The sequence below is a fragment of the Bufo gargarizans genome, chromosome 3 (assembly GCF_014858855.1).
Source record: "Bufo gargarizans isolate SCDJY-AF-19 chromosome 3, ASM1485885v1, whole genome shotgun sequence".
NCBI classification, from domain to species: Eukaryota; Metazoa; Chordata; class Amphibia; order Anura; family Bufonidae; genus Bufo; species Bufo gargarizans.
The window spans coordinates 164,325,862-164,342,159 of NC_058082.1; the positions used below are offsets into that span (position 1 = coordinate 164,325,862).

Genomic DNA, 16,298 nt, shown 5'->3' on the forward strand with positions numbered 1-16,298 from the left:
CTACCTGACTTCAAAGCCCAGAAAGTTAAACTGAATTATTTCCCATGAAACTATATATCAGTCTGCTCAGCTCTTCCTATAACATGCTGCCTACAGCTCAGACAACATGTTACAGGTTCCCTTTAAAGGGGTTGTGCCAGGAAAAATATTCAACATTTTTAAAACCAGCATGTGGATCTGATTATTTTTGTAATTGCATGTTATTAAAAATTTTGTATAGCCAGTAAGCTATTCAATAAAATGTAGCTGTATAGCGCCACCTGCTGTTTGCTCTTTTCCATATTTTTTTGTCCACCCTACTGAGATGGTGGCACGTGCTCAGTTTAAATCTTCAACTGTTACCAGCCATATCTTCTGCAAGAAGCTATGGCAGTTACAGGGAAAGAGATACAGGAGAAAGGGCACACCCAGGGTTGCCAGCCGTCCAGAAATAGGCAACTTTTTTCCACGTGAAAAAAAAATGATAGATCTTTTCTTAATTTTTTGGAGGCTGGTGATACTTGACTAGATTACTTTGGTAGTAATTATTATCATCATTTCACAACTCACAGTAAATACTGATAATGAGCTCTGATCAGTATATTGAGCTGTAGACAGGTTTTCCTTATAATTTTTATCATTCATTACGGCTTTCCACTTTGTCTGTAAAAAATGTTGGCCATCCGTGATTTTGAGATAAGTTGTCCAGAAAAAGACATTCTGGTGGGTAACCCTGGGCACACCCCCTGAGAAAGGACATCCATGAAATAAATCTAGTAGAACAACATTAATGGGGAGATCCATGTGAAGTACAGGACTAGTTCTAGCTTTGTAAGGCTACTTTCACACTCGCGTTTGGTGCGGATCCGCCATGTATCTGCACAGACGGATCCGTTCAGATAATACAACCACATGCATCCGTTCAGAACGGATCCGTTTGTATTATCTTTAACATAGCCAAGACGGATCAGTCTTGAACACCATTGAAAGTCAATGAAGGACGGATCCATTTTCTATTGTGTCATAGAAAACGGATCCGTCCCCATTGATTTACATTGTGTGTCAGAATGGATCCGTTTGGCTCAATTTCGTAAGACGGACATCAAAACGCTGCAAGCAGCGTTTTGGTTTCCGCCTCCAGAGCTGATCCTTTTCCATTCAGAATGCATTAGGGCAAAACTGATCTGTTTTGGACCGCTTGTGAGAGCCCTGAACGGATCTCATAAACGGAAAGCCAAGACGCTAGTGTGAAAGTAGCCTTAGGCTACTTTCACACCTGCGTTAGGTGCGGATCCGTCTGGTATCTGCACAGATGGATCCGCACCTATAATGCAAACACTTGTATCTGTTCAGAACGGATCCGTTTGCATTATTCTTTTTTTTTTTTTTTAAGTCTAAGTCAAAACGGATCCATCCTGACTTACATTGAAAGTCAATGGGGGACGGATCCGTTTTCTATTGCACCATATTGTGTCAGTGAAAACGGATCCATCCCCATTGACTTACATTGTAAGTCAAGACGGATCCGTTTGGCTCCGCATCGCCAGGCGGACACCAAAACGCTGCAAGCTGCGTTTTGGTGTCCGCATCCTGAGCGGAATGGAGGCGGAACGGAGGCAAACTGATGCATTCTGAGTGGATCCTTATCCATTCAGAAGGCATTGGGGCTGAACTGATCCGTTTTGAACTGTTTGTGACATCCCTGAAACGGATCTCACCAACGGAATTCAAAACGCCAGTGTGAAAGTGGCATGTAATTATTAGACTGGCATGTAAATGATGTCTGATTTTAATTGTTTACATCAATCATGGCATAACTTCTTTAAGTCAGCCAACATCTCTCTTCCTCAGCCAAATTGCTTCTAAGCACGGGGTGAGCGGCTACTTGACTTCTTCTGACCCCACTTTTCTCAGGGCAAGCATATGACTGAATGGACTGAAGGACAACCTGTCTGATCTCAGCTTTTCCCAATGGCAGACATTAGGAAGCTGCCCCCATAGACATGTAGTTCTCAGTGGTTCCACCAAATAAATCTCATGTTTACAGCCAGCATTAGGTTCTTGGAGCAAGTGAAGAATTTTTGAGTCTGTACTAAAAAAAACTAATTTGACTTTTTTGTAACAAGAATAATGACCAGGGTCCTACCATTCATGCAACCTTGTCCTCTGGCTGGAATGTGTACTTTGTATTCATCATGCTCTTCATTATGGGGTCTGTGTACCATTTCCATTATTTTGGTTGCAGTTTATGTGATTGTTTCTCCTTTCTTAAACTGTCCTCATGATGAGATTTCTGGAAACCACACGGTAGTCTAGCGATTACTCAGGGTGATCCTCACAGCGCTTGTCGTTTTCAGCACTACACATGTGAAAGTGAAAGCCGTGCGCGTGATCTCACCGTTCCTCTTTGGAATGTTTGGTAATTTTCAAGGGTGTTTTTTTTTTTCCATTATCTTGTCGAGGAAAAAGAAAAAAAAAAGCAACGGAGACCTCTTTTAAGTTTCAGTTTGTGATGGGGAGAACGGAGTTGCCTTTGAATAGTAGTCATTGCACATCTAATTATTGAAGCCATGATTTTCCACCAGATGACTGAAAAGCTGCTGGATTTGGAGAATGAGAATATGATGCGGGTGGCCGAACTTGAGAAAACGCTGTTACAACGGGAAAAGGACCTGGAGCTCATGAGGGTGAGACACTGAGGATGATGACTGCACGTGGGATGTTTTCCTGGATAGATCTGTAATGGAGTAAATTCTGTGCCCTTCCAGTACAAGTGTGAGGGCTAGGGATTTGTATTCCATCTATTTTCCATCATTTATATTTGCAAGATACACTGCGTACGTTATGTACATTGTACAATTATAACACAGAATACAAATTATGTATGAATTCCCATGGCTTTTATGTTGGAATCGGCCCCAGCTGATGTCCTGAATGGCACTTTTACAATGAAAATAGATTCTTGATCCAAGCCTATTAGTCAGCAAATGCCACAACTAACGTAGGACTGAATGAAGGCTTCCTGTTAATGTCATTCTGCCAATTTCTGTAGGAAACGTATGAGAAAACAAGCCACCAGGTGAACACACTAAGGAAAATCGTAAAAGAAAAGGAGGAAGCAGTTCAACATCTTCGCCAGCTGGAACAGGCCAACGCTTTGCAGCAGCAGAAGCAGGGCTCTACGGGCACTGTGCTGGCACCTATCGGGGTTTCTGGTGGAGACTTGTCCATGTTTGCAGATTTCCCTCCACCTCCCCCACCACCACCTGCTCCTGCATCGGCTCCAGCAGCACCGCCTCCACCTCCACCTCCGCCTCCTCCTCCTCCCCCACCCCCTCCACTTATGCAAAGTAAGGGTGCAAATGTTATTGAAAATATGACTGCTCATTTGCATATCCATTTGATGCTGTTCTCAACATAACCAGGGATTTTGCATACAGACATATCAAAAGTTTTGATTGGCGGGGGTCTGAGTGCTGAGACCCCCACCGAACCCTAGAACCAAGAGAGAAGCACTGGCTGCGGGAGACAGAATTGAGTCGGTCTCGCTCCCTCTCCTGCGGTGAGGTGAGAGAAGCTCATTCTAGCAGTCAGTGGTGGTCTCGGTGCTCATACCCCCACGATCAAAACCTTTGATATGTCTCTATGACATGATTCTGCACTTATTATCAGCTACTACTTATTAGATCTTCCTAAGGCCTCATGCGTGTGAACGTGTGCTGGCTGTTCCGTGCATTGGGGACCGCAAGTTGCGGCCCCCAATGCACGGGCAACATCCGTGCGGTTGCCGCAGACGGATCCAGGCCCATTCAACTGGATAGGGGCCATGTGCATGAGGCCTAATGCAGGAGAATGGAAGTTTTTCCATATTAACATGAACGGATCTGGATGTGCTTTAGAACAATTCTTACCCTCAAACATTAAAGAGTAACTAAACTTTTACACTAACTTTTAATATGTTGTCCCTAACCCCCTAAAAAATCTTTTTGTAATATAGTTTATTCATTTTCTATTTTTACCATATTTTTTCATCCCTAAAGCGCACCATTCACTGGTGCGCTAAAACTCAGTTCTCCCTACACCGCTGAGCTGTCAGCCGTGTACGGAGTACTCCTTTTATGAATGGGGCCGCAGCAGCGCAGGGAGTATGGGCAGGAGCGCATATTGCTGCTCCTGCCTGTGCTCCCGGGACTATTACTAACTGCTGGCATAGCACATGGGTACCCTGTACCCATCTACTATGCCAGGATTAGCTGCTCCTGCTTCTGCCTGCTCCGCTCAGCTTAGAGAACTGCATGTCGGCTTTCTTAGCTGAGCGGAGTAGGCAGAAGCAGGAGCAGCTAATCCTGGCATAGTAGATGGGTACCAAGGAACACAAACCAGTCCAGAGGTGATAGCTATATGCAATAAGTATCGTTTACAAACCCTGGAAGCTTCTGCCAACGCATGTGTGAGGAAGTATTAGTTTTATTTGGGAAAACACTCTATACCTAGTTCTGCAGATATTTGTTTCAAAAAGTGTAAAACTCTTTGGAAACAGTTATATACTGCAAAACCCACTGCAGTGCCCCCCTCCTCATTCATTTTTAGTGTTCTCAATATGTTGGATTCCCAGTACGGTACTGTGATTATCCTGCATAATATACAAAACTAGGAAACTATTTAAGCCCAAGACCGCCTGCATTTTTCTTCAGTTCTGATAATGATTGTGTCCATTATCAAGATGTCATTTATATGTGAAATTTCAGCCAGTCTTCTAGAAATTTTCTAATGACATTGTGTAGATATATTAATTTGAAAGTATGTTTAATTTACTCCTCCTAGACAAATGTCCTCCCCCACCGCCACTTCCATCCTCTTGTCCTGTCATTATCACAACTGGATTATCTGGTAAGCACAGTGGACAGAATATTATATGGCTATATCACAGATCTGACACTATGATTTATTGAAACATTTTTATTTCAGCGATCAGAATCAAGAAGCCAATAAAAACTAAATTTCGCCTGCCTGTGTTCAATTGGACGGCACTCAAGCCCAACCAGATTAGTGGGACGGTGTTCAGCGATCTTGATGATGAGCGCATTTTACAGGTGATAACTTGATTTTGTCCAGCCGAAACCTTGCATTCGTACCAGAAACCATCCGGATCCCTGCTGGATCCCAGTGTAGTCAATGGGGATCCGGTGGTGCATGGCCCTATCTAGCTATGCCGGATATGGTGAACTCCAGCAGGCTGTTCCTTACGGATGTGAAAGTAGCCTTATTCTATGCATTTTATCCAGACAGGTAATATGACTGCTGATTGTTCTGCGCTTCAAAGGAGGCCTCTCCTTGCTTAAGAGAAAATTGAGTTATTCAATGCAGTTATTTTGTGAGTTGTTTAATTTGCAGATATTATGTAGACCAATGGAGATCCCCAGTTCATTGGGCCTATACTTCACTTGTTTGGAATAGACCAGTAGCTTCCTACAACCTGTAATTAGTATGCCCATTTACCGATTTAATTTTATAAACCAATAGCAGCTGTAACCCCCTGTACCATCTTCCAGTCCTCCATTCGTTGCCCGACTCTTGTTCCTTATCTCCACGTATGGAGGAGGCAGGTGAGGTTAGTTGTATTACAAAATGGGACCCATTTGGCAAAGAGTGAAGATTATTTGTATTCTGGCTGCAGATATTTCCAAATGAATGTGATAATTTCTAACCAAATAAGATAAGCCGTTTGATACACCTCACTCAGGAGGTAGGTTTACTGGTCCCAGGCTTCATTATCAACTACTTCATGTCTTTTGTAGGATCTGGATATGGATAAATTTGAAGACATCTTCAAAACCAAAGCACAGGGGGCTCCCGTAGACCTGATCTGCTCCAAGAACAAGTCTTCTCAAAAATCTGTTAGCAAAGTGACTCTTCTAGAAGCAAACCGAGCCAAGAACTTGGCCATCACTCTGCGAAAAGCTGGAAAGACATCGGAAGAGATCTGTAAAGCCATCCAAACGTAAGATTCTCATTTCATTCATAATATGATGCGCCTGATCATCTACATTTCAGGTTTTGTTCATGTCTGCCGTTTACACCGGATACCAACGGATCCTGATTGACCCAATTGACTTATAGTTCTGTAGTACTGCGCCATTCTTGCAGTGAAATGTGGCAAGGGAGGCACCGAATGGAGCCGTAGACAGCTGTGTGAACAACAGGAACATACCCATGCAAATCTAGAACAATCTCCTGTTAGCTTTTATATGAATCCTAAACATTTTTTTCATAAAATCTTTTGTATTTATTCGGGTTTTTTACAAATTCAAAAAATAATTCCCTCGGTTCGGCTTCATTACAGGTTCGACTTGCGGACAATCCCTGTGGATTTTGTGGAGTGTCTGGTGCGCTTCCTTCCCACAGAAGCAGAAGTTAAGTTACTCAGACAGTATGAGAGGGAGCGGAAGCCTCTGGAGGACCTTTCTGATGAAGATCGATTTATGATGCTCTTCAGCAAAGTGGAACGTCTCTCCCAGAGAATGTCCATCATGACTTTCATGGGCAACTTCAATGAGAACCTGCAGCTGCTGACACCGGTATGAAGACAGTAGACATCACAACATAGTTCAGCATCAATAATGATCGGTCATTTCACCGATCATTATTGACTGTTGGTGACTAAGCACATAATTCCAGAGGAGACTCAAGGGTCCATCAGAAATACTTTACCTTTATAACATGATACTTTTTATAACTGAGTTTATTTAATCCTCAACATTTTTCCCTTTCAGTATTCTTAGGCTCTGTTCACATCTTTGTTTGAGGTTCACTTAATGTTGTAGATTCCCTTGTTTTTGATGGAAAGGATAGCACTAGATGCTGTGCTGTCTTTTCCCATCAAACACAGACCTGCAGCAGAACCAGACAGACCCTGTTTTAAGTCAGTGGGGTCCATCAGTCGCTGCAGTTTATGATGGAAACCACAGCGCAGATTTGAATAGAGCCTTAGATACAGAGTTCCACAATGTACACATGGATGGTCATGCATTTATAGATTACTTCAACTGATATATTCTCTAACTTTTACAGCAACTTAATGCGGTGATTGCAGCGTCTGCTTCAGTGAAATCCTCTCCAAAGTTGAAGCAAATGCTGGAGGTGGGTGAGAGCCTTAGGACAAAGTGTAAACGGTGTTAAATGCGCTGTGATGTAAGTGCTGAACTAACTCCTCTGTGTCTTCCTTCTGATCAGATTATCCTCGCTCTAGGCAATTACATGAACAGCAGCAAAAGAGGATCCGTTTACGGGTTCAAACTGCAGAGCTTGGACTTGGTAAGATTGTTGTCCTCCCTGAAGATCTGACTAGCACTGAACCGGAGTCTACTACTGTATGATATTCTGATGTCTAATGATGTGTTTGCTCTAGCTGCAAGACACAAAGTCAACGGACAGGAAGATGACCCTGTTAAACTACATTGCATTGATCTGCAAGGAGAAGTATTCAGAGGTGGCCACTTTCTACAATGAGCTTCACTTTGTGGAGAAGGCAGCAGCAGGTGAGAACATCGGTCTGATGACCTCATCTCTGAAATAAGAAGAAGACAGATTTTTTTATATCTGTAGTTCTAATTAAATGGGATTTGTTGCCATTCCTGCTATGTCTTTTTTTTTTTTTTTTTACTGAATTATTTTCCAGGAATGATTCCAGATCATCTTTTCATATAAGTGTATGTTGTTATGTTTCCTTGGTTATTGCTTCTAAAGGTTTATTAATGATACCATTTGGGGTTTTGTCCCTCCACATCTTTTAAATGGACCGATGATCTGACAGATTATTGGGAACCAAGCAAACAATCCCAATACCTGCCAGATCATCAGCGGAGATGAGGGCTGCATTTACGTGCAGCAATCCCCTCTGCTGTATGGGGACAACAGATTAATACAGCAATCGATTGTCCCCATAGAAAATCATAGTTCCAGCTCAGCAGATCGGTGTTTGAACAGCACGATCTGCTGAACAGGAACACAGATTTTCGGTGCCGGCAGAATGACGCCATCACACAACGAACACCACCTTTTACACTGGCAGATTATCGAGACCAAGCATTTATACAAAAGCTTATCCCCAGTAATCTGCCACATCATCGGTCCATGTAAAAGGATCCTGACACTGTCCAATCAGTGCTGCCAATGTCAGACTCACCCCCGAAACAACCAGTTACAGAATCATTAATATATTTCTAGTAACAATAACTGAGGAACGGAACAACATAGATTTATATGAAAAGATGCTCCTGAATTGTTATTTCATGGTAAAGACAAATACTAACAGGCATGGCAGAAGAGGGGACAGGTCATTAGGTCCAATCTTCACTCTTCAGTGTATTGCACATGTATTGCATCGCTGCGGCTGCTTTGATCTCTATGCCTACTGTCTAACAATCGGATCACATTTTTTTGTTTGCTCTCTGTTGTGTAGACCATTCTCTCTTACAATTGCCTGAGGCATACAGGAATCCTTTGTGGCAGTAGGACCTTGATCAGGAGTCATCCGTCTATTATGAAGAGATTATGCTACTGTTATTGTAAAATCGAATAAAGGGCAACCTTATGCCAGTGAATTCTTTTCCTTAAAGGGAACCTGTCACTGGGATTTTGGGTATAGAGCTGAGGACATGGGTTTCTAGATGGCCACTAGCACATCCACAATACCCAGTCCCCATAGCTCTGTGTGCTTTTATTGTGTATAAAACCGAGTCAGAGCTTGAAAATATGACTCTTCTCTGGTCACACAAGTAAGATATGACTCTTTTTTTATGTTAATTTGCATATGTATCAAATAGGTTTTTTTTACACAATAAAAGCACACAGAGCTATGGGCACTGGGTATTGCGGACGTGCTAGCAGCCGTCTAGCAACCCATGTCCTCAGCTCTATACACAAAATCCCGGTGACAGGTTCCCTTTAAGGGCAAGGCTTTAATGGAAAAAGACATACCAGAGCACACCACGGGCCCTATTAATTACTGATACACAAATTGGAATCTATCGAGGTTTTATGATTATAATAGATTAATAAACGATGTTTTATTCATTTAGCATCCACCGGGAGCTGTCAATTTGATGTGTATGGGGGTGTCCCAAATCTCCCATGTTGGGAGAAAGAAGGACTGAGCAGGTTTCATTTCAACAGAATAAGACAGGACAGAATAAGTCTGATGACTTAGTAGCAGATGCAGCACTGAGACTTACTGCAGATGGTTGATGTCCTGTAAAGAAATAGATTCTGATACCTCATTCTGTTTGTGTTCGCAGTGTCTCTAGAAAATGTGCTACTAGATGTCCGAGAGTTGGGGAAGGGGATGGACCTGATCCGCAAGGAGAGCAGCCACCATGATCACAGCGTACTGAAGAGTTTTGTCAGCACAAATGAAGGGAAACTGGACAAGCTTCAGAAGGATGCTCGGACTGCGGAGGTAAGTACATCAGGAGAAGGTGACTGCAACAACATGACACCCACTGTACTGGATGCATCCACATTTATGACACTACTGTGGGCATTGCTAGGGAATACCAACAACATGACGCCCACTGTACTGGATGCATGCACATTTATGACCCTGCTGTGGGCATTGCTAGGGAATACCAACAACATGACGCCCACTGTATTGGTTGCATCCATATTTATGACACTACTGTGGGCATTGTTAGAGAATATCTTGTACATGATTGTTTGCATTTGTCTGGCTGCTCTGGCAGCACCAATAATTGACTTTGAAGTGCTGTCTCTGGCCACAGTTCAGCCAGAATGTCCATCTTGTCTGTGGCGCTAGGCTCCAGTGTTGCTTCTCTTGTTTTCTACCACTTTTTGTGTTGTTTTCCTCCATCAGCTGTTTTTTCCTGCTTTATGTGACTGTTCTGCCTGGGTATTTATAGCTATCCATCCCACTGTGATTCCTCCCTCCCACCCTTCCCTCCTCTGTGCCTGCAGGAAACATAGACTTGTGAAGTTCTGTGTGCTCTTAGAAGAGGACAGTATCTCCAGATCTCTTCTTTTTCTCCTCTGCAGGAAGCATACGCAGCTGTGGTGCATTATTTTGGAGAAAGTCCAAAGACAACGCCACCCTCTGTTTTCTTTCCAGTGTTCGCCAGATTCATCAAATCATATAAGGTACAGAAATGAACCTAGTGTGCAAGCCTGTTGGACGCTGCCGAAGCACCTGTGGGTTTAATGTGTGTCCTGAAAAGCCAAAAGAAAAGCTCTTTCCTGTGATTGTTCCAGCAGGAAAAGGTCTTTAGGGTGTGGTCACCTGCGCAGTAACGGCTTTGTCCCGTAAGTGGGACTACATTCAGAATAGACAAACAACATATTGCTCCATTGATAATTCTACTACAGAATGAATGTAGTGTACAAATCGTACTGTACATACCGTGCGTCATGACATGGTATACAGGCATGTTGAGCACTTATAGTACAGTACTCTGCATTTTTCAAACCAGCACCTGGACCTGACTACATTTGCAATTGCATATAATTTAAATTTTAGTATAACCACTGAGCTATTCAATAAAATGTATCTGTATAGCGCCCCCTGCTGTTAGTTTTTTTGCTTATCTCTCTGTCCACCTCACTGAGGTGGTCGCACACACTCTGATTTAATCTTCAACTGTTACTAGCCTGTGGCAGTTACAGGGAAAGATTAACAGCAGAAAGTGAACTGTGATGGGGAGAGCACTGCAGCAGAAAGGAGTCGCCCCCTAAAGTTAAATTAGAAGAGCATTTCCAGCATTGAATGGGGAGATATCTGGCTCCATGTGTAGTACATGGCTGTTGTAGCTTTGTTGGAAAGGTATTGTCATGTACTATATGATGTCTAATTTTAATATATATTTTTTTAATTAATGATGGAGTGACCCCCTTTACGGCCTGGTTTAGCTTTGCACATGGCTCCCTAACCAATATGGAGAGTGAGGGTCCTGTGAGGTGTTCATTGTCGTATGCTTGATGGTATAACTGGTTTACAAGGCACTGTTTTCCAACTAGGATGCCGAGCAAGGGAATGAGATGCGGAAGAAGCAGGAGGAGGTAATGAGAGAGAAATTACTAGCTCAGGAGGCAAAGAAGATGGACCCTAAGGTATGGAAAGATTCTCAGTTCATGTGCATACAGCAGCCATGTATATAGTTATATGTAGTCCGTGGCCAACTCAGCAAATCTTTCTTTCTTCAGGCTCCAGTGCCAAAAAATAAGCGTCAGCAACAAGACTTGATAGCTGAGCTGCGGCGGCGGCAGGCCAAGGACCATCGCCCGGTGTATGAAGGAAAGGATGGAACCATTGAGGACATAATCACAGGTGGGCTTCTTTTACACAATGAATTCTGTACAATTTTTTTTACAGCAATCTCAGACACCCCATGGACTTACTTCCGTGTCCTACCGCAGACTCTTGGGGATGTCTACTCCTTGTGAATAGATTTTTTAGAATTGCTCTTATTTGACCATGTATGTGTATTTCTCTGTCTCCCCAACCCATATTGATGGCTGCAGTCCTGAAGAGTGTCCCCTTCACAGCCAGAACGGCCAAGAGAGGCTCTCGGTTCTTCTGTGATACATCCCTTTTTGAGGATTCAAACTGTTAAGCCCAGTGCCCTTTAAAAAGTATGTAAAAGTATCTGCCCTCTCCTCCTGCATGCATTGTTCGGCCATGGCCGGCTCTCTTGGACAGCACTGAATGCATGCCCAGGCTCTATGCTTTAACCTTATAGCCACTTTACTAATCATCTGCAATGCACCTGACTGCATGTGACTCTCCTACCTGGAGATTTCCACCTGTGAGAACATATCCATTATGTTCTGTAGCCACCTCATGTATATGTAACTGTCTACGATGTCTTACATATACACTGGCTTTTATCCTTCTCAAAATGTGAAGCACAGCTAGGATGAGGGAAGGTGCCGCACAGTTTGACAAGGTAAGTGCAGCGTTAGTGTATCTGAACCGTCTCCCTCCATGTTGTGCTTCTACGGGATGCTGCATTTCAGTGGTGACGACAACTCTCTGCATGCTGATGGTCTCGACTTTAGGACCAGAACGGGTTGTTCTTGAACATATACACACCCATGTTCCATTTTATCTCTCAGATTAGACCCATGAAGATTCATCTGTAGTATCCCTCCTATGGTAGAGGGTAAGCAACGGTCCAGCCACAGCTCTATGTGCCTCAGCTAATGCAGGCTATGCTGCTTCTGCTTGAAGAGAGGGCTCACTCTGTGTTTACTTCATTTGGGTACTCGGCTTAGGCGGGGTGCTGGATCTCCTAAAAGAGACCAGCTATGTATGGAGACCTACTGGAACTGCTCCATGGTATGGAGACATATTGGCAATGCTCCATGAGAAAAGAATATGTAAAGAGGTATCTCCCAAGGAAGGAGAACAATCTCGCTAGCCCCATCTTGTGGAAGTGACTCCCTAGGAGTCAAAATGAAAATAAGTCGTACTTGAACATATCTCGCCTTGAGCGACTATACCAGCGCTGACAGAGAAACAGATGCCACTTAGTGCACTGGTGGTCCTTCATTAGGTATAAGTAGAGCAGGCCGATAATATGACCACTTAATGAAAGTGCTATCTGTGTAGGCATCTTCTGTGGGATAAAGAATATAGCACATATGACAAGGATACCGGTTGTCTAATAGCATTGCATCACAGTACCACATACCACCAACCTGATGCCTGCGACTATATTGCAGGACTAACTTGCTGGCTTTGCAGCAATTGCTATAACTATTGCCCCAGTACACAAACCCAGCCTAGAGGGCACTGGGTAAGAGGTCAGTATATGACTAGTAAGGAGGTTGAGGTCTGCTTGTCATTGTATATAATATTTCCTCCCCCTTAACCCACTTTTTCGGACACTTAAGCACATTCTATTGCGGAATACTTAATAACCGCCACTAACTGCTTCCGCCAATCTGCTTTCCTCCATCTTCAAAAGTGTTTTCTTGGACTCATCAGCTGTTGCTTTCCATCTTCTAGACCTCCGCAATCAGCCTTACAGAAGAGCAGACGCGGTCCTCCGGAACGCCTGGCGACGGATCTAGCACTTCCAGTTCAGAAGTCGGCTGGGCTGTGTATTGCCCCCACGATGCGTCAGAGTGATAGAACTCACCAGTTTACGCTGCACTCCTCCCGCCATTCCACATTGTAAGGGAAATGAAGAAGCTGGGACACTTTAGAGAGGAGAAAAGTGCCTTATTGCTACAGTATTATAGAACTATTTTTTTTTTTCTTTTACTATTTATATATTTTTTTAATGTTTTATTGTTAAAACTGTAAATAGTTTGTAATATTCTTTGCTGAATCTGTCCTAGCTGCTGTGGGCAATAATTGTTGCAAAAAAAAAAAAAGTGCCTTGTAAGTGTTAAGCCTGCAGGTGGATAGTCTGAACACTAAAGTGATGCAGCGACTGAAGCGTTAGCGTGTAGTGGAGGGGTTGGCTATGTTTTATAAGGGTCTGGTTGTGACGTGGTCATTGGAACTAGATTCACATCACCCAAGAAATTGGTAATGGTGACTGGAGAAGGTAGAGAACAAGTAGAGAATTTGCCATGATTGCTTCAGAATGTTGTGAGGTGATCTATCAAGTGTGGCAAGTAGGCAGATGTAGAAATTCACATGAAGATCTAAGGGGAATGGCGATAATAGTAAGTAGGCGGTGGTGAGGACACCTATCAGATGCCATTCCTTACCGTAGAATCAGAATATGCATGGCATAAGGTATATTCAAGCCTGTGAATGTTTATATTAGAACGCCGCTCACGCTAGCTTTCTTGTATCAGGATATCATAGATGTCTACTTTACTATCATTACGTAGCATTTGTTTTTATAACCCTCGAAGGGTCACTGACATAGAGACTTATCAAAGGCTTTGATTGATGGGGTTCCGAGTGCTGAGACCCCCACCAATCACTTGTACGAGGGGTGAGAGGGGCTCACATATCATGCTCTCTCTCCTCAGTGCAGGAGAGGACGCAAGATGGATTCAATAGAAAGCCTATGGGCCCGCAGTGAGGAGAGAGAGTGCACTATGAGAGCACTTCTCTCTCCTCTTTTAAGTGATCGATGGGGCTCTCAGTACTCAGACTTCCACCCATCAAAACTTTTCATTGCTCTATGACATATCAAAAGATTTATGAAAACAGGAAATACCATTGCCCCCCATTCAGATGTAACTGTATATGTGTCCTGCCTGACTTTTTTCAGGTCTTCATGCTTCTGCGCGATCCTGCCTGCTGACACTGGCAGTGTAGCCCACCATTACCGTCACTTGGGGAGACAATGCATGGCACCCTGTTACTATACCTTTGGGAATAAAAGCAATGCTAAGAAGGTTTAGTAAATTGGACATCTATCTTTTAGAATCCACGATGCATAGACCTCAGACCTATACACAGTGATATTTCCAGTCTGCACACATTTTAATAATTATATATCAAAATCTATATATATGTATTTTAGCTTTAGCTGAACTGAGTATCTAGCAATGCTGCCCCATTCCTACCCATACATACTTCACAATGAAGTTTTTCTTTATATTTCGGTAGGTTTGGGATTTGGATGTTATGATTTGATGTGCTACCCTATGTCTGTGTCTAGGGGGCAGTAGCGTTACCCTGTTTTTTAATTTTGGTAAAGTTAATTTATTTCTAAATTGTCCAAACCTGGAGCTTTATATGTACAGTCTTAGAACAGAATGTGATCTGTAATTGCCTGGAGCTTTTCTTGGACATCAGGCAGTCAGTGACACTAATTGCCAAAGTCTTCTTTCAGTTTGCTCAGTTCCTAAAAAGAATTGTATTTTTAATATAGCGCTAAGCGAGAGGTATTTTAATAGGTGAAGAAAAAGGGGGCTACGACTTTTAAGTGACACATTTAGCTTTTTAAGAAAGAGGGTAAGGTGAAGCAGCGATTTGTAGTAAGGTTAAGGGGCCAAATTATAGTAAAGAGCCAGGACGTTCTCATCCTGTCTCTGTGACATTCCATATTTGCGTCCCGTCACCAGCAGCGAGCACATTGTCATGTTGGGCTTACTATGTGTTAGTTGCTTTATCTAGTTATGTTTTGTCAAGCTTTTAGCAGGTTTAGGTCATATATGTCAAGGTATATGAAGTTAGGCCAGCACCATGCGCAAATGTTGGTTAGGGACCAAACCCTGCTGACTAAGGATGGTGGTAGGAGCCATGTAGACATGCACCTTATGCTCCTGCTAGACAGTCTATCTGCTCCTAGGGCCGCCTTATGTCGCCCTATATTTTACACCATTGTAAATCATCTGGAATCTGTTTTATAAAACCTTTTATAATATTGTATCAGATTTGGCATTGTCTCCTTGGCCAGAAATGACAGTTGAAATAATTGTTAACTCACTACTATGTAGCCAAGCCATAAAGGCCGGCGGCCAACTATACCTTTGTGTCATCCAGCATGTATTGTAATCATTCCATGGTATAAAACTGTAACTTGTGCATGTGAAATACATTCCGAGCCGCCTCCATTGCGGTGCAGCCGCTCTGGCTATGGAGAGGTTCCAGTGCCTTTTCTCAGTGTATTAATCTTGTACAGTATGTTAGATGCCAGTACTTGTCTGTTACAGGTCTTTTTTTTTTTCTTTTCATTTCACATCTGGTCAGATTTCAGGAAATTATTTAGCTCTCTTATGTTATTGTGTTTTATTTTGTCGACAATAAATGTGCAGAGCCCTATTGTGTGTCCCTCTCTGTGTGCACCTGTCTGTATCATCACCATATGTCAACCCTAGGTAAAAAGTCAATAGATACAATAGTTTAAAGGGATATTCCAGAAACAAGAAGTTATCCAATGGAACTTTGCAAGATGTTTTTTTTTTTTCCAGGTATATTGTGGGGGCCACAGCATCTTAAATGGGTTCCAGTCAGGACTTTTACTCGGCCAGTCCAAAAATTTGAATAATTTTATATAATAATAATAATTTTGTTTCTTTCAAGCGATTCAGTGGTGGACTTGTGTGCTTAGGATCATTGTTGAGGTTTAGGCCATAATCTAACAGGTGAGAATTCTCCTTTAGGATATTCTGAAAGAGGTCAGAACTCCTGGTTGCATCAATTATGACAAGTTGTCCTTGCCCTACAGAAGCAAAGCAGTCCCCAGACCATCCCTTGACCACCATGTTTGACTGTTGGTATGATGATCATATGCTGGAGTGCAGTGTTGGGTTTACGCCAGATGTAGTGGGAGCTATGTCTTCCAAAAAGTTCCACCTTTGGCTCTTCATTGCACAGAATATTATCTTAAAAGTCT

The 16,298-nt window shown here is 42.8% G+C and overlaps 1 protein-coding gene across 4 annotated transcripts in view; it reads left to right on the plus strand.

Moving 5' to 3' along the window:
* The window catches only part of FMNL3 (formin like 3), a 111,380-nt gene extending 95,656 nt beyond the window's left edge, over positions 1 to 15,724 (plus strand). For 2 of the 4 annotated variants that reach the window (XM_044284535.1, XM_044284537.1), the window contains 15 exons: positions 2,565 to 2,666; positions 3,032 to 3,329; positions 4,804 to 4,869; positions 4,948 to 5,072; positions 5,778 to 5,980; positions 6,323 to 6,557; positions 7,051 to 7,119; positions 7,213 to 7,293; positions 7,388 to 7,517; positions 9,276 to 9,436; positions 10,030 to 10,131; positions 11,005 to 11,097; positions 11,191 to 11,314; positions 11,509 to 11,619; positions 12,998 to 15,724. In XM_044284535.1, coding sequence (XP_044140470.1) covers positions 2,565 to 2,666; positions 3,032 to 3,329; positions 4,804 to 4,869; positions 4,948 to 5,072; positions 5,778 to 5,980; positions 6,323 to 6,557; positions 7,051 to 7,119; positions 7,213 to 7,293; positions 7,388 to 7,517; positions 9,276 to 9,436; positions 10,030 to 10,131; positions 11,005 to 11,097; positions 11,191 to 11,314; positions 11,509 to 11,600 — 1,881 coding nt within the window. In that variant the 3' untranslated portion in view covers positions 11,601 to 11,619; positions 12,998 to 15,724. Of the gene's footprint in view, positions 1 to 2,564; positions 2,667 to 3,031; positions 3,330 to 4,803; positions 4,870 to 4,947; positions 5,073 to 5,777; positions 5,981 to 6,322; positions 6,558 to 7,050; positions 7,120 to 7,212; positions 7,294 to 7,387; positions 7,518 to 9,275; positions 9,437 to 10,029; positions 10,132 to 11,004; positions 11,098 to 11,190; positions 11,315 to 11,508; positions 11,620 to 12,102; positions 12,150 to 12,997 lie in introns of all 4 variants that reach the window. The other 2 variants (XR_006388183.1, XM_044284536.1) reach the window with 2 other exon arrangements.
* The last annotated feature ends 574 nt before the right edge of the window (positions 15,725 to 16,298 follow it).